This window comes from Capra hircus, chromosome 15 (assembly GCF_001704415.2).
Source record: "Capra hircus breed San Clemente chromosome 15, ASM170441v1, whole genome shotgun sequence".
NCBI classification, from domain to species: domain Eukaryota; kingdom Metazoa; phylum Chordata; class Mammalia; order Artiodactyla; family Bovidae; genus Capra; species Capra hircus.
The window spans coordinates 7,085,053-7,105,953 of NC_030822.1; the positions used below are offsets into that span (position 1 = coordinate 7,085,053).

General features: G+C 51.2%; 1 protein-coding gene across 1 annotated transcript in view; it reads right to left on the bottom strand.

Annotated features, from left to right (window-relative positions):
- Positions 1-19,888, bottom strand: part of CRY2 (cryptochrome circadian clock 2) — a 35,003-nt gene extending 15,115 nt beyond the window's left edge. The window contains exons 1-5 of the mRNA XM_018059193.1: positions 19,580-19,888; positions 9,578-9,686; positions 7,083-7,225; positions 5,391-5,575; positions 4,333-4,421 (exon numbers count right to left, since the gene is read on the bottom strand). Of these exons, the coding sequence (XP_017914682.1) occupies positions 4,333-4,421; positions 5,391-5,575; positions 7,083-7,225; positions 9,578-9,686; positions 19,580-19,803 (750 nt within the window). The 5' untranslated portion in view covers positions 19,804-19,888. The remainder of the gene's footprint in view (positions 1-4,332; positions 4,422-5,390; positions 5,576-7,082; positions 7,226-9,577; positions 9,687-19,579) is intronic.

Here is a 20,901-nt window from a genome sequence, read left to right on the forward strand (position 1 = left end):
CCTTTTGAAAATGAAGAATAAGGCTAAGAAGGGTTACGTGACTGCTGGGGTTACAGAGATGGTAAGAGATAGGGCTGGAGGGACTGACTCCAGTCTTTTCCACTCCCTCTAACAACTATTTTCTTTCTCAATTCCTAATGCCCTCTTGTTCTTTGTGAGGACTATTTCACAAACTTATACCCTCTTGAGACCTCCAATTCCATACTTACCCACCCCTCTTCAGCAGATGGCCTTCCTTCCTCATGATAAGGAAATGGAAGCCATCAGGTAGGAAACACCTCACTTTTAGCCGCGACATCTACAGGCTCACCTGCGCCCACCCCCCCCCCCCCGCGACCCTGCCCCAGGCTAAGGCCTCTACCCGGCTCTGGAGCCCTCCTCCCTCTCTTCTCACACACTACACCTCTCCCTCTCTTCTGTGTCTGCTCTAAGAACACTGGGGAAGTGGTCTCGGCTCTTTGCGAACAAAACAAAACAAAAATAAATACTTTCCAGTCCCCCTGCAGACGTCCCCCTGCATCCTCTTTCCTCCCTTCACAGCCAGCCTCACTTGATTTCCTTGAACCCAGCTCCACGTCCCCCTTTTCCACTCCCACCAGAGCCGCCATGACGTCCACGCCACTGAACCCTGTGGGCATCTTCTGTCCTTTTGTTTCTGGGCCTCCCAGCCACTCACCCTACTGCCCACGCCCATCTCCATTCCCACCATTCCGTTGGCTCCTGGTCACCTCTCAGCTCTCACCTGGCTGGCTACTCATGTTTCACCAGCTCCACTGTGCCTCCCAGCCCTGAAGTGCTGGCGTCCCAGGGCTCTGTCCTGGGTCCTCTGCTCCACTGTGCTCCAGCTTGGTTCAGCCAGTCCTGTGGATCCTCTAAGGCTACTTCCTTGCAGACAATCACCACGGCTCTAGCTTGCGCCCCGACTGCGACCTAGACTCACAAATCACCCTAGCCAACTTCCTGCCAGAGATCTCCACTGGACTGACTTTCAGGCCTCAAGGGTAGCAGGCTCTTTTCTCTAAACTGCCCTTCCACTGGCATGCCTTACCTCAGAAAGCGCACTGTCATCCACCTCGTCGCCTGAGCCAAAAGCACGGCTGTCAGTGTTACCTGCCCTCCCTCAGCAGGTCATGTCAGTCCCACTGTCCAAGTATTTCTCCACCCCGTCTTCTTCCGTCCATCCCCTGTTGCCATCGACCTGGTTTAGGCTAAGACTATCTATACTGGACAACTGTGACAGCCTCCCACCTGCCTCTCTGCATCAGCTCTTGTGCCCTCTAATCCACCGTCCACACCGGGAGCAGAGTGGTTCTTTAAAATGCCTGTCCCTGAGGGCTACATCTGCACCAGGCTTCCTGGTGTTCTCAGGCAAGAGTTCCAAATCCTAAACAAGGCTCACAAGCACCCTGCAGTCAGCTGAGGGCCCATGTTTCTAGCTTCCTCTCTTGCCACTCTTCATGCTCTTGCTAGCCTTTGCACATGCAGCTCCCTTTCCTTGGTTAATTTTGACTCTTCCTTCAAGCCTCAGCCTCAAGGCCACCTTCCCGGCAGGTGATCCTCAGGTACTGCTTAAGTACCTCTAACAGACCCAAGGTATATTTGCCTGCTCACATCCTTGCCCACCATTCTTTGAAAATCTTTTTAAGTGAAACATAGATATAAAAGCACACTGATGGGTGGCTTAATGGATTATTCTAAGGAAAATGCCTCTGCAACCACTACCAAAGTTCAAGAATCAGCATCTTGCCGGCCACCCCAGAAGCCCACCTACGTGCTCCGCCAGTCAGGTCCCTTCCCTGCTCCATCAATAACCACCGGCCCAACTTTGTCAATAATCAGGTCCCAGCATTTTAAAATGTTAACATTCTTCTGTTTTTTCAAAGCACATTTGGAAGGGAGGGCTTTACCTTTTCAGTTATTCCTTGCATTTTTAAAGTGTTTTCTATTCTTTTTTTCATCCAAATGTACATCTGTAGGCACATTTTGCTTAGTCCTGGTCATGTAAAAGAGTTCAACGTGTTATTTATTTTATTCTATGCATTTCTTGCCATTTCCTTTTCCTTTTAGATTTCTTGTAAAAGAACTCAAGATCTTTGACTTGCACTAATTCCCACAATCTGGATTTCCCTGTGTTCTTACGGGTGCAGTTCAACATATTCCTCTGGCCTGTGTGCCGCTTGCAAACTGGTGGCTGATACCAGAGACTGGCGTGGACTCAGGTTTCCTGTATTTGGCGAGACTACAGGGGAAATATGCCTGACAGTCACTATCCTTGGTGTTAGCAGTCATTAGTGAATCGCTGGGAGCTGCAAGATTCCTCTGTTCCTTTTTCATTTAATAACTGGGACACTTTTGTGGAGAGATGCTTGCCCTCAGCTACTACTGGGTAACCCACTGGTAAAGATCATATTGTTTGGCCCCCTCTTTCTGGTAACAGCACTTAATGTTCTTGTGGTGACCCACCCCTTCCCTAATCTCAGTTCAACTGGGTAAAGTAGAGCTAAGCCCACCTTGGACTCTGGGAGTGAGCTCACTCCCAGATTCAAGTCTGAACAGGGAAGGGGGCACCCCCTTCCCTGGCCTTAGTGACAGTCAGGGACAGTCACATGACCCAAGCCAGACCAACGAAAACACTTCTTGGGACTTTTTCTGAAGCTTTTGGAAACTTTCTCAGGTAGTACTAAGCACACTGAAAATAAGCCTCTGGTGGCGAGCCTGGCCACCACTCAAGGAAAGCCTGCCTGCGAATGAAGCAATACACAGGAGGGCAGTGCTGAGATGGAGAATGCATTCCAAGTAGCATTAGCTCGACACCTGGGTCCAGCTATGCCTGAAGGCTACATCCTGGGACACTTGGCTATATGAGTTAAGAAAAATTCCTTTTTCAAAAGCCATCTTGCAAACAAGAGCTGATCAATATAGTCAGTCCTCTTGCTCTTCCACTTTCACCACCCTCTGAACCACTTCCTTCCTCACCCTGAATGGACTTTACTTCCCTGTTTCACGTCTGTCATCTCTATAGACTATGTTTTAAACTCTATGTCTGTCGTGCTGGGCAGGCTTTCTAGGAGCTAGACCGTCCTGACCTAAGAAAATGCTCACTTCAGTTTTGGAGAAGTGAAGTTGAAATAAACCTCCTGAAATGGTTTGAACTCCTGTCCATCAGGCACCTTGTGTTCTCCCAGATATGTAAAATACAGTATTCCCCAAGATCATCTTTGAGTCTAAAGGGCCCTGACATAGGCTCCCCTTTCTGCCCCCTCGGCCCAGCCTTTGTCTCCAGACTGACTACAAGGATGTCTGCATAAAGCTAATGTGGGCAAAGATGGCTGGTTCCCTCACAGATCTTGGACATCAATGTTCCTCCTTTTAAATGGCTGGGGCTTGCTTTCGGCCCTGTCTGATGGTAAGATCCAAATGGGGACCTCAAGGCCGCTGCGCCTTGGGGAGACTAGGCCCGGGACCCGCCTTCACTGCTGGCAAGGTATTTCCTGGGCTGGGGAGCACTCTTCCCAAGTGGGCTGTCTTAGCCTCCTTCCTGCACTGTTATCACCTGGCTGCTGGGCCAAATGCCCACTACCTGAGCAGGAATAGAACACGCCGTGATTCTAGGGACCCAGTCTATAAACCAGCTGCAGGGGGGCAGGAAATAGGAGTGACTGTTCTTGAGAACAGTCTCTGCTCCTCTAGTCCCAGGAGGTGTAGGCGGGAGGGACACTGTGAGGGCCTCCTCTGGGGCCTCAGCCTCTTTCTTACCTCTGAGCAATTCCTGCTTCACTGGGGGGTGGGCCATTCGCTCTGCGCTGAGCAAATGGAAATCAGTGCCTCGGAGGAGACTCAGCCAAAGCGAGCAGGGGTGGGGAACACGGAAACACAAAATAATCTTCTACACTTTACTACCAGATATCCTCTTAGTAAGAGAACATCTGACCTCTTACCCACTGACCTTTTAGGAAGGGGACACACCAATGAAAAAAAAGGCAATCTAGCCCAAGTTTTAGAACCGAGTAGAACAAGATCTCACTCTGCTATTTAGAAACTGTGTGACCTCAGGCAAGGCTGACTTCCTCACTGGTAAAATGGAGAGCTTAGTATCCACCTTGCAGAGCAGATGGAAAAATGAAAGGAAATAGCACAAGCAGGTGCTAGACCTAGAAACGCTCAGCCCCGTGACCAGCCCACGGGATAAGCACTCACTAATGGCAGCTGCTCTTACTGCTGTTACCAACCAGCTTGAGTTAAGAGGCACTCAGGGACATGAACCTGGCTCCATCCCCCTGGCTGCACGGGGGTGTCAGCATCTGAAGCGCTGTCTCGGCATCGGGGCCATACCTTCCGTTCCAGGTGCTTATCCAGGCGGGCCAGTGCTTCCGTCTCTCCTCCCCGCCAGACCGCTGGGCCGAGCCCTTCAGTGGGGAATCCTACAGAGGGGTAGCAGGGCCACAGGACTGGGGGTCAGGTCAGTCTGGTGATGGCGCAGCAAGTCCTCACATGCGGCTCTGTTCTCTGAGCTCCGTGCGAGCTGAACTATGGTGTTCTTGGTGCTAAGAGGACTAAAGCCAAGTGAAGTGAAGTCCCTCAGTCGTGTCTAACTCTTTGCGACACCATGGACTGTAGCCTACCTCCTTTCATGGGATATTCCAGGCAAGAGTACTGGAGTGTGTTGCCATTTCCTTCTCCAGAGGATCTTCCCAACCTAGGGATTGAACCTGGTCTCCTGCATTGTAGGCAGACACTTTACCGTCTGAGCTATCAGGGAAGTCACTGAGATAATCCTTAATGTTTCCTCAGTGATGTTCTCTAAGTCGTGCAGGTTTTCTTCCCATTGTGACCTCTTCTCTCCTTTCCCTTGCCTCCCTCATCTCAGCCATGTCTCATCATAGGCAGGTGAGAACAATCTTATATGGCTGGCCCTGGCAGGTTAGCTGGCTACAGCTATGGTTTTTAGGTGAGAAAGGCTAACTTCATTCAGATTAAAAAAAAAATGTGTAATAGGTGGGGAAGGGGAGAGAGGCTGACATAGCCCCTTTCATCAGAAGCAATACCAGTTATGTCGGTATTGAGAAGCCCACTGATGCCAACACCAGGCTATGTCTATATCGCCTGAGAGGTAAAAGTATAAAATCAGTCATGAACTAGAAACAGAAGCTGAACATGTGACTATGAACAGGAAAAAAGACCAGAAGGACTGCTGTAAAATGATCAGTGGTAGGTAACTGTGACAGCTATTTCCACTTTCATCTCTCTGTATTTTCTCAAGTGGCCACAATGACATGCATCACTTTGACAAAAAAAAAAGAAAAAAAAAATAAGCTGGTTTAAAAAAAAAAAAAAAAAAAAAAAACGAAAAAGGACGTGACAGTGTGAGGGGCTGGGGCAGGAGTACACACCCAGCTCCTCCAGGGAGGGCACGCCGTAGGTCTCATCGTGGCTCTCCTGGATCTCGGCCTGGCAGCCCTCCATCTGCTGGCTGGTCACGGAGCCCACGGGCTTCCTGGGCAGCTCCATGCGGCTGATGATGGCCTGAAAGCGCTTGTAGGTAAGGGGCGGCTTCTGCCCATTCAGCTCAATGATCCTGGGAATCCCAAAGACGCCGGCCGTCACTCACGAGGCCCTTCATCTCAGGTCCCTGCCCTCCCAGAAAAGAGCCCAGACTGTGCAGTCTTGGAGGGTGGCCTTCCTCATCCGCTCTGAGTCCCACCCCTAGGGAGAAAGGAGGGGGCAAGGGAGGCTACGTCTCCATGTTACTGAGAGGGAAATGAAGCCCAGGCTGCTGGAGCAGATGCCTCGGGTAATGCAGCAAGTCAAGGCCAAAGCTGGGCCTCAATTCCAGGTTCCCTGGTGCCGGTGTGGAGCCGCCTAAAGACAGAGACTGACCATATCTCTCTGGTCACAGAAAAGTCCCCACTGGCCTTCACAGTCCTTGGCCTGCCTGTCCAAGCCACAGGGCGCCCTGTGGACTGTCTCTACCCCAGCATAAGCCTCCAGGAAGTTCTTTGATAAGAGCTGCAAACCGGTTCCTTGGTTGGAAATTCATTCTCTCCTTGGGCCCTAGTTACTAGAACAGAGAGGTGGGGAACAGCCTGTCCCTCCCTAAATCGGAGGCTCGGGGTTCATAGTCACAACTCAACCTTAAAGGGTTTTTTGCAGTTTACAAAAACACAGCTGCACTCAGATAAGAAGAAAAACTATAGGAGTGTTTAAGAGGCGAATTGAGGCTGTTTATCTAAGGATGACTTCGGACGGGCGGGAGCCAGACTCCTGGGGTTCCTGTTGGCCAAGCAGCAGCTGACAGCAAGCCCGGACTTGCCGGCGAGTCCATCTCTCAGGTCCTCCCTCCTCCCCTCCGTTAGCGGAGGCAGAAGGTTGGCTGCTGCCCGGCAGGGCCTCCCGCCGCCGCCTCTTCCGGCACGTGGCGGAAGGAGGTGCTCCACACCCAGCGCCTCCCCCCGGGAGCCCAGCTCACATGTAGAGCTGTGTGACCCAGGCTCCCAGCAGCCACCACCGGTCTGGGGGAGGCGGGCGGGGAGCCGTGGTGGCGACAGCAGCCCAAGAGGGACAGCCCTGGCGGGGTTGGAAGGGGAGGAGGGGGTTTCCTCCTGGCCTCTTTGAAAGCACAGGGCCCCGCAGCGATCTCTCAAGCCTCCGGGGCAACATCTAAATGCGAGACCTGGAAACCCAAGAGCCAGGGGAGCCCAGGGAACGCAGCTGGGGAACAGAAGCTGCGCCTGCGAGACCAGAGATCTCCCGGGAGGGGCCACAGACAGGGCCCCACTGGGGTCAGAGGGCAGTTTCTGAGCAGCAGGATGGAAGCAGGAGTATGTGGGGTGGGTGGGCCTGGAGCGTGTGAGGAGCTATGGACACCCTGCTTGCGTCTCTCGGGCCTAATGAGCCTCTCTGCACCCAAATCGGGTAAGCTCTACGGGCCCCCACTCTGACCTGTTCTCCCCCGGCTCCGAGAAAACGCCAGGCCCCATATGGCAGGGAGCCCTACTGCTAAACCTCTCTGAGTTCTGCTCAGCAGGGCCCCAAACCACCAACTCCCACAACGGGCAAGCTGAGCCCTGGGACCCGTCTCTTACTTGTCCAGGTCATAGAGAGTATGCGAGTTCTCGGTGACCACCTCCACACCAGCCTCCTTGGCCATCTTCATGATGGCTGCGTCCCGTTCTTTCCCAAAGGGTTCAGAGTCATACTCAAAGGTCAGGCGGGTCACCCCCCATTCCTGTGGGGGAGAGAATCTGTAATGCTCACCACTGTTGGGGAGAAGGAAGCCGGGCGGGCACTCAGCTCCCTGCCGAGAAGAAACCAAGCACGTGGGGAGACCCGTCAGAACAAACTGCGGACAACGACTTGAACCAGAAAGCCAACCATCTGAGGGCCTCGAGGTTTGAGGAGGGCAGGCCCCTGAGGAGAGGCCAACAGCCCTCACCAGTGGAGCCCGAGGCTGGCGGTCCCTGTGGCATCAGGAGAGGGGTGGGCAGCTCTGGGCGCCACCAGTGTCCTTGTGGGAGAAGAATACAGCAGGAGACTATAAATACACGCTCCCAGGGGAGCCCCCGTCCCAGAAAGAGGCAGAGGATCGCCACCTCCCGCCTGCTCAGCAGCCTTTCCCAGAGCTCCTGGGGGCCCTGCAAACTTCTGGCCTAGTTTTCTTGGCAGACTTGTGCTAGGAGAAGTGGCCTCATGGTTTCCATGGCAACACTCCTGCGGCCAGTAGCAGAGCAGTAGGCTCCAGCTCTCAGACAGCTGGGAAAGGAGCAGCCGCCCTTGGCCCAGAGGTCAGAGAAATCAGAGCAGAGGAGCCACATATTTTAAAAGAAGGGGATTCTTTTCCAGGTCTTTAGTCATGTCTGGTAGAAATCTCTGTATTTCCTAGCAAACCTGGGAGAAAGCGGCCCCGTGAAAGGCTGCACCCTTTCTGGAGCCCACAGAAAGCCCTAGAGCATGCAGCTAGCAGGAGGGAACCACGTTCCAGCCCAGGTCTCTGGCCATGGTCCCTGAAAACCCTGAGCCCTTGGGGCGACTGTCCTGGCCATGCACACACCGGTCCGGCCTCGACTCGGCCCTGCTGCCTCTGGGTCCTGCGCAGAGCTGCTTATCTCTCGTCCAAGGTTAAGGTTGGTACTAAACATTTATTGGGCGCTTACTAGGAGCCAAGTATTCTGCTTAGCAGTTCATACTATTATGAACTATGAATAATAATAAAGGGTTACTATTAGATGACACCTTCTCCAAGAAGCCTCCTTGGCCCTCTTCAGAAAGATTCTCTGGCACCTGCCCGTTTTCCATCACAGCAGTTACCATATGGCAGGGAAGCCGCCCACTACTCGCTAGTTTCCTCCACTGGAGTGTGAGTACTGGGAGCAGTGATCATGTTGCCTCAGTCTTCATCATCCTAGGACCCAGGATGGGGCTGCGCACGTAGCAGAAGCTTAATAATATACAGAGAATGGCGCTCTGTCTGTATCTCTGGGCTATTAGTGGGCTGGCCTCAGAGGTGCTGGGAGGTGGGGCAATGCAGCAGGAGAAGAGAGGCCTGTGTGTTTAATGGTATGGTAGTCACGAACACAACTCCGGGCTCACAACCTGGGCTCAGGTCCCAGACTGCTGCTCTGAGCTTCGCAGGCATGGTCAAACTATTGCTTCCCTGTCTGCAGGACAGGGACAGCAGCACCTACCTCTGAGGGCAGCGGCAAGGAGTACAGGCATTAATGTTCATAGAGCACGTACTGAGAATAGCGCTTGACTCACAGTCAGCCCTCAGTGAATGCTGGCTCTTACCAGCACTGTGTGATTTGTGCATGTGTGTCTGTGTGTGGGGGTGTGGGGAGGTGGGGAGGTGAAGTGAATGCCGAAGTATTTACTCAGCTGCCTGCCTCGACATTCAGTCTTTCCTCTTGTCTTTTCCCTCCAGGAAGAACAGGAAAGGAAGCGGGGTGCAGAGAGGCATAGAAACAATTGTGTGCTGATGTCCTAGAGCCCTCTGTTCATGAGCACTTCTGTCTTTTTAAGACCCGTTTGGGTCTTAAAAAATGTGTATTATAAAGGGTTTGTGGGGAAAACTGGGCTGGCTACCTGATACAGCAACCAGAGGCCTATGTGATACTGAAATAAAGATTTTGTCGATCATTTACAGAGGAAGTAGGGACACTCCCTTAAAGAGGCTTGATTTTTTTTTCCCAATAAGAGGAGCAAAGCAAGAGGGGAAATGCCCCTAGATAAACAGGAAACCTCACCCTCAAACTCCTGGCGCAAGAAGAGCCCTAATAAACCTTGCTGGCTTGAACCAGGAAAATAGTTAAGGGAGCCAGGGGTGTCTGGGGTGAAATAAGTTGCTACATCCCATGTCTGAACTGAGCTGGGAACTTTCCAGCAAGACACCAGATTCCCTGATGTTTTCCTTAACACAGTTTCCATTCTGTGGGCAGCTGACCAGCTCCATCCGCTCCCAGCTTCCCTAGCAGCAGTGGTCAGCCCAGCCCTGACTGTCTCCACTTCCTCAGTCAGAACGTCGTTTCATTCAGTCCGCGGGGAGCAGGCGCCCACCGTCGTGTCCCGCACTCTGCGCACGTACCTTGAACAGCCTCGGGAACACGTCAGCCGGCTGGCCCCGGACCACAAAGAGGCGGGAGTTCAGTTTCCTTAAGCTTCTGTCCAAATCTTCCAGAGACTGAAGCAGGAACCTGCAGAAGCCACGGAGTCCTTGTTGGTGGTAACATAACAAACAGCCACTTCTTCCCAACAAAGCGGCGAGAACCTTGTTTATGCCAAACCAGTAGCACAGTTCTCCTGGGTTCTTGTCCAGGCGTGATGTGGTGGGGGGTCAGGGCCACCTCCGCTGAATCCTGCCTTTGCCATTACTAGCTGCGTGGCTTTAGGTAATTACTTAACCCCTTTAGCTTCTTCCCCCCTAATCTGTCATACACAGTTGGTGTTAGTACCCATCGCATAGAACTGTTAAGGAAAGAAAGCCAAATAATGCAGAAGAGCATTCAGTACAGACCCCAGAAGAGAGGAACCTGAGGGAGTGTGAGCTGCTCCTCCTCAAGCCATTCCTCGTGATCAGAGGCAAGTCGCTTACTCCCTCTTGGCCTCAGGCCCTGGGTGTAACTATCTGCCCATCACTAGGGGGCTGTGAGAACCACAAGGGAGAAGAGATGGGGGAGCCATCTGAGAAGCAAGGGCAGTCCTGTGGTATATAGTCAGAGGTCCCATCAGCTGAGGAACAAGACTGCAGTTGCCCTGGAAGGTCTCATCCACCCTGGTCCGACAGACTCCCTGTCTTTCTGCACTCACGCTCTGGTCTGTGTGGGTGTCTCCTGACACAGCCCTATGGCCTGGGCTGGGTCCCCAGCGTTTCATTTGGCAGGTAGCCCCTTCCTCAGGCCTCTCCAGGGCCCTGGCCATCAAGTTCTCATCCCAAGAGGGAGAAGGTATGTGTCTGGAGGATTCCCTCCCATGCATCCATGGGTGTGGGACTCCAGAAACACAAGCCACCTGGCCTGAGGGCTGGATCAACGTGGGACAGGGACAGGGACAGGAAACGACCATCGCCTGAGAGCTTTCAGGGTCTGTTTATTTTACAGGACCACAAAAATGTATTACCTACACAGCTAGGCAAAGGAGAAAAGGAAAGATATACTCATCTGAATGCAGAGTTCCAAATACTAGCAAGGAGAGATAAGAAAGCCTTCCTCAGCGATCAATGCAAAGAAACAGAGGAAAACAACAGAATGGGAAAGACTTGAGATCTCTTCAAGAAAATGAGAGATACCACAGGAACATTTCATGCAAAGATGGGCTCAATAAAGGACAAAAATGGTATGGACCTAACAGAAGCAGAAGATATTAAGAAGAGGTAGCAAGAATACACAGAAGAACTGTACAAAAAAGATCTTCACAACCCAGATAATCACGATGGTGTGATCACTCACCTAGAGCCAGACATCCTGGAATGTGAAGTCAAGTGGGCCTTAGAAAGCATCACTACGAATAAAGCTACTGAAGGTGATGGAATTCCAGTTGAGCTATTTCAAATCCTGAAAGATGATGCTATGAAAGTATTGCACTCAATAAGCCAGCAAATTTGGAAAACTCAGCAGTGGCCACAGGACTGGAAAAGGTCAGTTTTCATTCCAATCCCAAAGAAAGGCAATGCCAAAGAAGGCTCAAACTACCACACAATTGCACTCATCTCACATGCTAGTAAAGTAATACTCAAAATTCTCCAAGCCAGGCTTCAACAGTACGTGAACTGTGAACGTCCAGATGTTCAAGTTGGTTTTAGAAAAGGCAGAGGAACCAGAGATCAAACTGCCAACATCCGCTGGATCATGGAAAAAGCAAGAGAGTTCCAGAAAAACATCTATTTCTGCTTTACTGACTATGCCAAAGCCTTTGACTGTGTGGATCACAATAAACTATGGAAAATTCTCAAAGAGATGGGAATACCAGACCACCTGACCTGCCTCTTGAGAAATCTGTATGCAGGTCAGGAAGCAACAGTTAGAAATGGACATGGAACAACAGACTGGTTCCAAATAGGAAAAGGAGTACGTCAAGGCTGTATATTGTCACCCTGCTTATTTAACTTATATGCAGAGTACATCATGAGAAATGCTGGGCTAGATGAAGCACAAGCTGGATTCAAGAGAAATATCAGTAACTTCAGATATGCAAATGACACCACCCACCCATGGCAGAAAGCAAAGAAGAAATAAAGAGCCTCTTGATGAAAGTGAAAGAGAGTGACGAAGTTGGCTTAAAGCTCAACATTCAGAAAACGAAGATCATGGCATCTGGTCCCATCACTTCATGGCAAATAGATGGGGGAACAGTGGAAACGGTGACAGACTTTATTTTTGGGGGCTCCAAAATCACTGCAGCCATGAAATTAAAAGACACTCCTTGGAAGAAAAGTTATGACCAACCTAGACAGCATATTAAAAAGCAGAGACATTATTTTGCCAACAAAGGTCTGTCTAGTTAAGGCTATGGTTTTTCCAGTGGTCATGTATGGATGTGAGAGTTGGACTATAAAGAAAGCTGAGTGCCGAAGAATTGATGCTTTTGGTGGTGTTGGAGAAGGTTCTTGAGAGTCCCTTGGACTGCAAGGAGATCCAACCAGTCCATCCTAAAGGAAATCAGTACTGAATATTCATTGAAAGGACTGATGTTGAAGTTGAAATTCCAATAGTCTGGCCACCTAATGCAAAGAACTGACTCATTGGAAAAGACCCTGATGCTGGAAAGATTGAAGGTGGGAGGAGAAGGGGATGACAGAGGATGAGATGGTTGGATGGCATTACTGACTCAATGGACATGAGTTTGAGTAAACTCTGGGAGTTGGTGATGGACAGGCAGGCCTGACGTGCTACAGTCCATGGGGTCGCAAAGAGTCGGACACGACTGAGTGACTGAACTGAACTGAACAGCTAGGCATGATCACCTTTCTGAGAAATTCATCAATACTTTTTTGGTGGTGGGGGAGGGGTGCTCACCATGGGGCATATGGGATCTTACTTCTCCGACCAGGGATCAAATCTGTGCCTCCTGCATTGGAAGCATGGAGTCTTACTGCTGGGCCACCAGGTAAGTCCCCATCAATACATTTTATGACATCGAACAGTTTAAACAGATTAACTATTCATGTGGTTCAAAATTCAAGTTACAAAAGGGTACACAGTAAAAGAAGTCTCCTTCTCCTGCACCCCCGGGAATTTTATGCTCCTCTCTAGAGACAACTAATGTTATCAGTACTATTATATGCCTGAGATGCTTTCTAAGCGTGTTTTCTTTTGAATTCTCTCAGCACATTTTGAAGAAAAATACTACCCTTTTTTATAGATGAGGAAAATGAGCTACAGAGAGGATAATAAATTTGCTGAAGATCACAGTTATTGGGGACAGGTTCCTACCCGACACTGTTGGTCAGACTCAAACCATGTTTTCTTCCTTAAGCCTTCTAGCGGCACATCAGACACTGCTCCAGGGGCTGAGATTCTTGTAAGTTTGTGTTATGACGAACACACACCAGACTCCAGGTGATCCACTGACCTGCTCTTCTGCAGGAAAGAGGCCCTGGCAGGTGAGCTTGGTTCACAGCCACCTCCTGCTACCTACCCTGGGGTCTCCCACCCAGCCTCGTCAACAATGGGAGTCACTAGAGTTTACTTTGAGCACAATGAAACCCAGGGGATCCTCCGCCGCACAGCACAGTCCCTTGACTGTGGGAGCCTTACAGAAGCATCGACTGTTCTCAGGCCCCCCCCGCCACCTCTGACGTCTTCGATATGACACTCCCAGGCAGTGAATGCCAGAGATCCACATTCTGGCACGAGCTGAGTCCTGGGCTCAGCCAGAAGCATTGTGCTAGCTGAGGAGCAGGCAGGGACTCTCTGAGAGGCTGCAATGGGAGACTGACAGGCTGAAAGCCAGAGCTCCGCCTCTGCGAATTTCTATTTTTGAGCACTGACACCCTTAGAAAAGCAAAGCTGAGACAGTGACGCACTGCACTGCACTCGCGCTGGCCTCCTCTCAGGCCTCACCCTCCTCTCAGGAGGGAAATACGAGAGATTGCTTCCATGCCACCTGCAGGATGCCTAGGGGTAACTGGCGACTTTCAGACTTCACAACCTCTAGACAGAGGCTCCTCCATCTGCGCCTCCCAGAAATGTGCCTGTCTTGCACTTGGGGGCCCGCATCCTTCACAGTCCACTAGGCTGAACAGGACGCTGAAGCTACAAACAGGACTGGCATGCATGTGAAAGCGAGGTTCCAGCTGCCTTCTGTAGACTCTATTTCTAGACCTCATGTATTTATTTGGCTGCAAGGGGTCTTAGGTGCCGCACGATCTTCACTGCACTGTCTTTTGTTTCAGTGCATGGACCCTCTAGTTGTGGTGTGTGGGCTCCAGAGAGAGCAAGCTCAGTGCTGTAGCCCCTGGACTTCGTTGCTCCATGGCACGTGGGATCTTAGTTCTCCAACGAAGGATTGACCCACAGTGTGTTCTTTGCTCTGCAAGGCGGATTCTTAACCACTGGACCACCGGGGAAGACTCTAGACCTCATTGATCAAAAGGAGAGATTCCTCGCAGCACCTCTGAAGTACAGATGACCCAGTGAGAACCCTTTCTGACAAGAGAAGTCTACAGCCAAGGCAGGCAGCAGAAGGCAGGACTCCGAACTCAGCAACCAAACGATGGTAATAGTAACAGCAGTAACTAACATTTCATGAGCATTTACAGTGAACCAGGTACTAGTCTCCCTGGAGGAGGAAATGGCTACCACTCCAGTGTTCTTGCCTGGAGAATTCCATGGACAGAGGAGCCTGGTGGGGTACAGTCCATGCAGTTGCAAAGAGTGAGACAGGACTGAGCACGCACGCACAGGTTCTATTCTACCTGCTTTACATACATCACCTCATTTAATTCTCATTTTACAGTTGTGGAAAACTGAGGCACAGAGAGACTAAGTAATTTGTGTAACATCATTCACCTAACGAATAACCAGAATTCAAACCTGGACAGTGTGGCTTGGTGTCTGCATTCGTAACCACCAGGCTCCAATGCCTCTCAACCAGTACTCACCCCCTGAACACTGAGGCCAACACTTTGCTACCAAATCCTTGTTCCTTGAGGGGGATCAAAACAGTTGTGAGTCACCCAGAAGCTTGCCAAACGGCAGGACCTCAGGCTCCCTCCGAGACCTCCAGAAACAGAATATGCATTTGTAGCAAGCTCCCCTGGTGATTGCTTTGCACATTAACGTTTCTAGCTTCTATTGACAAGCTGCCTGCCTTGGCTTCTAGTTTGTTTTCATTTAAGTTCCTCTCTTTGAGATCCTGGTTTTGGCCCTCTAGAAATGCTATTACTTCCAACTCCCCCAACCCCCAGTCAAGCCCTGCAGAGGGCTTCTCCAGAAAGGGAGGTCTCACGATGACCTCCAGGAGCCCCAGCCTCCAAGCAGAGAAACTGCAGCCGCGGCTAGGGCACCACCCGAGAGGCCTGCCAAGAAGGAATGTGGAGCAGTGCTGCTGCTGGGCAAAAGTGCCCTGGTGTTGGCGGGCACATTCTTTCACCAGAGATAACCTTGGGCCTTTGTGCTCCCTTAGAGCCCTCCTCTCCAGGTGGCCAGTTTCTCTTTACTCCAATGAGGGACGACTCCAGAGAAAACTGGCCTGGGCACTGGAGGTGGCAGTGTTTGGGCAGCAGCTCACCCTTGGCAGCTCCTAGCCGAGCTCACACGGCCGACATTCAGAGCACACAGCCCTGTGTGAGCGGCTCATGCTCACCCTTTGGATCAGACGCCATGTGCAGCTCAGCTGCATTATGTAAGTGCCCTGCAGTCAGAAGCACAGCGGAGGAAACCAACTTGGGATTTCCAAAAATACTAAGAGGACAGTAATTCAGGGACTCCATGGAGCTAGCCTTTCAAAACAAGACAGGCAAATCTTTAGGCAAAGACTTCTCCAGAGACAGCAGATTCTGTGTTGAGAAATATTTTTGTTTATTTGTTATTAATAGGAGGAAGGAAAGTGATAGTGAACTCTTTTTTGGGGTCCAGATCGCCCTTGACCAGGTCTCCCTGTTTCAATCCAAGGTTATTTAACTGTAATGATGATACTGTTGGCTGGCCCAAACTGGCTGCATATGGCATTAATAGAAATTAACTTCTCCTAAGGGCTGCCCGGGTGATGCGGTGGTAAAGAAGCTGCCGCCAGTGCAGGAGACACAAGAGCCGAGGGTTCAATCCCTGGGTCTGGAAGGTCCCCTGGAGCAGGAAATAGCAACCCACTCTAGTATTCTTGCCTGGAAAATTCCATGGACAGAGGAGCCTGGCAGTTTACGGTTCATGGGGCTGCAAAGAGTTGGATATGACTGAGAGAGCACGTGCACACACACACACAATTTCTCCTGGAAATGGGACGAACTGAGAGAGTAGCACTGATATATAGACGTGGGCTGTCAATAAAATAGCTGGGGAGAAGCTGCTGTATATAACCCAGGGAGACGAGCCTGGCGCTCTGTGATGACCGAGAGGGGCAGGATGGGAGCGGGGTGTGAGAGAGGCTCAAGAGGGAAGGGATATGTGTTTATAGATAGCTGACTCATGCTGTTGTAAGCAGAAGCTAACACAACATTGTAAAGCCATTATACTCCAATTTAAAAAAAAAGAAATTAAGAGTGCTTAGGCCAAATGGAAAAGGACAACCCAAACCCATAGTCCATAGCAGGGATGGATCTCTATGTATCACTTGGATAAAAATATATTTATTCTTCCCTAACTTCAAAGACAAAGATGAAGTTCAAAGTTTTCATGCCTTTGGGGCAGATGGAAACATTTTCTCAGCAGTAGAACAATAAAAATGACTCTGCTGGGTACAGAGAAACTCAAATTCCCTACCAGCAGACCACAGTTTGCAATCTCCTTCTTGCTGGCCAAGCTCCAGGCAAGAATCACCCAACATGGGCAGTGCACACGTGTTTAGCTCCCTGCAGTGGGAAGGGAGTTGTTCTTACCAGGCATCCCGGGTCACCTTTTATTAACTGAGCAATTTCAGCTGATATTTTATTTCTACCAACTCCTCCTGTCCCCAAAGTTCCTGACGACAGGTGCAGCACAGAGCCAGAGAAAACGACAGAAATAAAGGCTGAGGTGAATGAACTGTTGCCCAACACCTGTCTCAGTTGTAGTAGGGAGAGAAAGGTAATTAAAAAAGCAAAAAATGCAGAGGCTTATTTGGAGTACCCATTTTAAAATCTAGAAGCAGTTCACACACACCCCACCCCACCCCCTGCCTTTTTTTTTTATTCTCACTGCAGTATGTCCTTCCAGAGGCAGTAAATTTGGGGTAAGTAGGGCTGGGGAAAGTGGAACAGGGCTAATTAGTACTTGACAAAAAAAAGTCCTGAGGTTCAAATGCTACCATGAGCCATAAACTTCCCACCGCCACCAAGGCAAGGAGTGCGCTAGCCCTACTCCTACGCTAATAAATCTACATATTCTCGGCTGCCTTTCTCTGTCCATTTTGACTCTTAGAAAGTGTCCTTCATGGTTATTTTAATCTGATTTATCTGCTGAAGAACGCAGTGTGGGAGTCAGTGTAGGAAGTGCAGGAGGATAACAGAGACACAGATTGTGGCCCCCTGGCCTCTGGCAGAAGGCCTGGAGCCCACTCTTCCGTGGAGGCTTCTCAGAAGCAGCAACTGAAGTATTTGCAGAGCTAGAATGTTCTGCTGTGGCACAGTTCTCCCAGGTCACTTCCAGATCCAGAAACAGCCACTGGAAGACTACACCTATTGTAGTTATGCAGAGGTGCGTCCGGCTCTATCTCTCCCCCAACCCCCAACAAAATGCACAAAACCGCCTGCAGTTCTGCCTTCACGCTGAACCTGGGAGCAGAGTATGGTGGGGGTGGTATGAATGCGACTGTGTCCAAACCCAAGAGCAATGATCGTATTCCATCTATTTTGGGTGACTTCACCTCTCGTCTGATGCCAAAACAAATCGCACTTCTTGCCAATGAGCTGCAACACGTATCCCAAGTTGTCAGGCTGGGGTTCTCGGGCCAGTGCTTCTCTGGCTTTGCTGCACATGACAGCTTTAAAGACCCTAGTGCCCAGCCCATAACCCAGAACAACGAAATAGAACTGGGAGAGAAGGGGACCCAGGCATCTTTCAAAGGTCCTTAAATGATTCCTGTGTGCCGCAAGGTTGAGAACCACTGCCCTAGTATGTCCCCCAGTTTTATTTATTTCATGGCATCAATTCTGCTAAAGGAAGGCTGGTTACTTGTCTTGTGCCACGAAAACATAGGCTCCGGGCGCTCTGGATACCACATCTGTGTGTCCCCTGCTGTGTCCCTAGCAGCAGTGCCTGGCAGATATTAGGCATTCATTAAATAATTGTTCCATTAACATCTGCATTCCTGCATGGCCTCTGACTTCAGGATTTGACCCGAGCATCTGAGTTTAATCAGCAACAGAGTTTTTGTCATTGATCTGTGACCTCCACTACCACAAAAGTATAGGCAGTCCTATGCAATGTCCTCCAAAACCTAGTAAAAGAAGAACCTCCTTCGTGACAATACAACCAGCAAGCAGTCTGGATTCTATTTACTCTGCCTGGCACGCTGCCACTGGGAGAGGGGCAGAGTCTGAGACTCAGTCCATGCTAGGGATGGCAGGTCATTTGAGAGTGTTTGTCAACCCCAACCTCCTATCTATAGAAACTGGAGCAGAGGCAGAGCAATACAGCAGCTGAAAACTGTGTGGGCAGGCTCTCCACAGGACTGTTTTTAGTCGTTCTCTCAATACTATATTAAGTGGGGCGGGAGGGGCACTGAATAGACCCACTGCTGGGGGCACTCACTCTCCTCGCAGGGCACACACCTTGGAAAGGAAAGAATGGTGGAGAGCCGGCGTATCCAGGGAATAACTCTGCCCCTTGTGCAACAAGGCCACAAGCAAATATCCTCCAGAATAATGCAAACAAACCAGAGGACTACTGCAGGGCGTGTTACACACAGACGGGAACACAGTGTCTCAGAACCCCTTGGTTTCAAACACTGCTTAGAGAGAAAGCACATCCACTGCCTCTTTGTTCATCTTTTCCCATGATCCTGTCCACTCCATCTCCTGGGTGTCATCAAAGAGGGGCCCTTGATACCACTGCTTTCCTGCTCCCTATCTCACTACATCAGTTGATAAAAGTCTAATTCACAATCGCTCATCCGTGCTTTAAAATCAATCTTGAGAGAAGAAGAGGAAGGAGGGGATATTTTTGGTTCCTTTTTTTTTTTTTTTCCTGGCGAGTCCATAGCTGCTGAGGGAATTCTCCAAAGTGGGTTAAGCACTGTTCTCTGCTCTCTAGCTCAGGACAAAGTGTCTCTAACTGAACATGCCCTTGAGCCTGGCACTTGGCTTTATCTGATGCTAAGCCAGAGTCTCTAGACATCTCCCAGAGACAGGATGATCTTGGTGGAGGGAAGGCAGGATGGATGAAAAAAATGGATTAAAAAAGCCCCGGGGCTTAAAGATGACCTTCAGGAGCTGGGCAATGCGCTCTTTTACTTGAAGAACGCAGGCATCTGCTGTGCTGTCAATTCAGGAACCCTCCCTGTCCTCACCCTACCCCCACCCCGCCCCAGGTTCACGCCTAGACAGGAGTCCCTATTCTGCCACTCACTGGCTGCAAGTCCTCGGGCAGGTCAGCTTGTCTCTCTAGGATTCGAGTCTCACCCGTACAACGGGGATCATGATCTGTCCCACAGGAACGTCGTGAGGACCAACCAAAGAGGGCAGCACCCAGTGCGGACCCGCGGTGTCAGAAGCTAGCCCTTCTGAGGCTAACCCCCCGACCCCAGGCCGTTACTACCGGCACTCACTGCTTCCCCGGGCCCGGCTTCTCCTCACCGGGCACTTGGCTCCGTCGCCCTGCTGCACCTCCTTAAGGTCGGAATCTTTCGGCAGAGGCGACTGGGACCAGAGCCTCCGCTTCTGAGGGTGGGTGCCCCAGAGGCCAGGCTGCGAGCTCCGGGCCCACGAACCGCGCCCCCGCCCCGGGGCCCCCCTCACCTCCATCGGTTGATCCCGACTGAGGAGGAGGCCGCGAACCAAGGGTCGAGGATGTAAACGCAACGCACGCAGTGCGCCCCGCGCACGGCCGCCAGCAGAGCCGGGTTGTCATGGAGCCGCAACCCCTTGCGGAACCAGTGCACTGAGGAGGCGCCGTCCCCACGGGGCGCGGGTACCTGGGCCGCCGCCGCCGCTGAGGCAGTCGCCGCTGCCGCCGCCGCCATCACCGCCCTGACTGCTGGGGCTGCCACCGCCCCGCCCCCATAGCCGCCGCGGGCCTGGCCCCCTGCCCGCCCAGTGACCTATGACGCCATGGCTCCTCCCTGGGGCCCCGCCCCACGACCCTGGAGCGCCTCTGCTATTGGCTGAGTGCCTCTCGCCGGGCGATTGGCTCTGAGGCGCCCCGGTCTGTCCCCGCCCCCTCACGTTCCCGCCATGTGTGGGCTCTCTGGAGAGGAGCCCTAGGGTGAGATGGGGTGATGGAGAGTGGCGCTTCCCAGGGAGGTCTGGGCGTGGACGGTGTCTGGAGGGACAGTGGATCCCAGACGTCTTGCTTGAAGCTGTGCGGGCTGGCGGGGTTGCTGTGACTCCAAAAAGTGACTAACAGGACGAACAAATGGCTGCCCTACGTCATCATCGTCATCGATAGCATCGTCACCTACCTCACTCTCTACATCGTTACAACTTTTTACTACAGCCACTGTTTATTGAGTGCATCTTTTAAGCCAAGCAGCATGATAATACCCTTACATTGACGTGTGGAGAGGTGCCCTGCTGTGCAGCAGCAGATGGGTTGGGAGTAGGGACTGGAAATGTGGAGGATGTGATTTGAGGTAGTAATGATGCCTTCAGATGAATTTTTTCCTTTTGTTCTGTGTTTAGTAGACTCAGTGGTACCTCTGTATGCAAAGCACTGAACTGAAGTCTGTGTGAGATTGACAAGTGGAGCCCTCTGCTTCTGGGGGTCATCAAATGAATCTGTCTCAATTTGGCCCTAGGTGTGCCTGTGCTCAGAACACTTCCTGAACTTGGGAATGAGAAATGAAGGAGTTTAGCAATATAGCCAGCAATTTAGCAGCATTACTTGGAACAACTCTGTAAACCACAGTGTTATTGCAGTCCTAGGCTCTCTCATTGTCAGGGCTTTGTACAAACTGTTCCCTCAAACCTGGATCACATACCACACCCCACCCCCTTTCAGTTTGTCCTGTGTCTCTGCTCAGTGTGACTTCACCAGGGCTTCCCAGGTGACTTAGTAAAAGAGAATCCACTTGGCAATGCAGAAGACATGGGTTCAGTATCTGGTCTGGGAAGATCCCCTG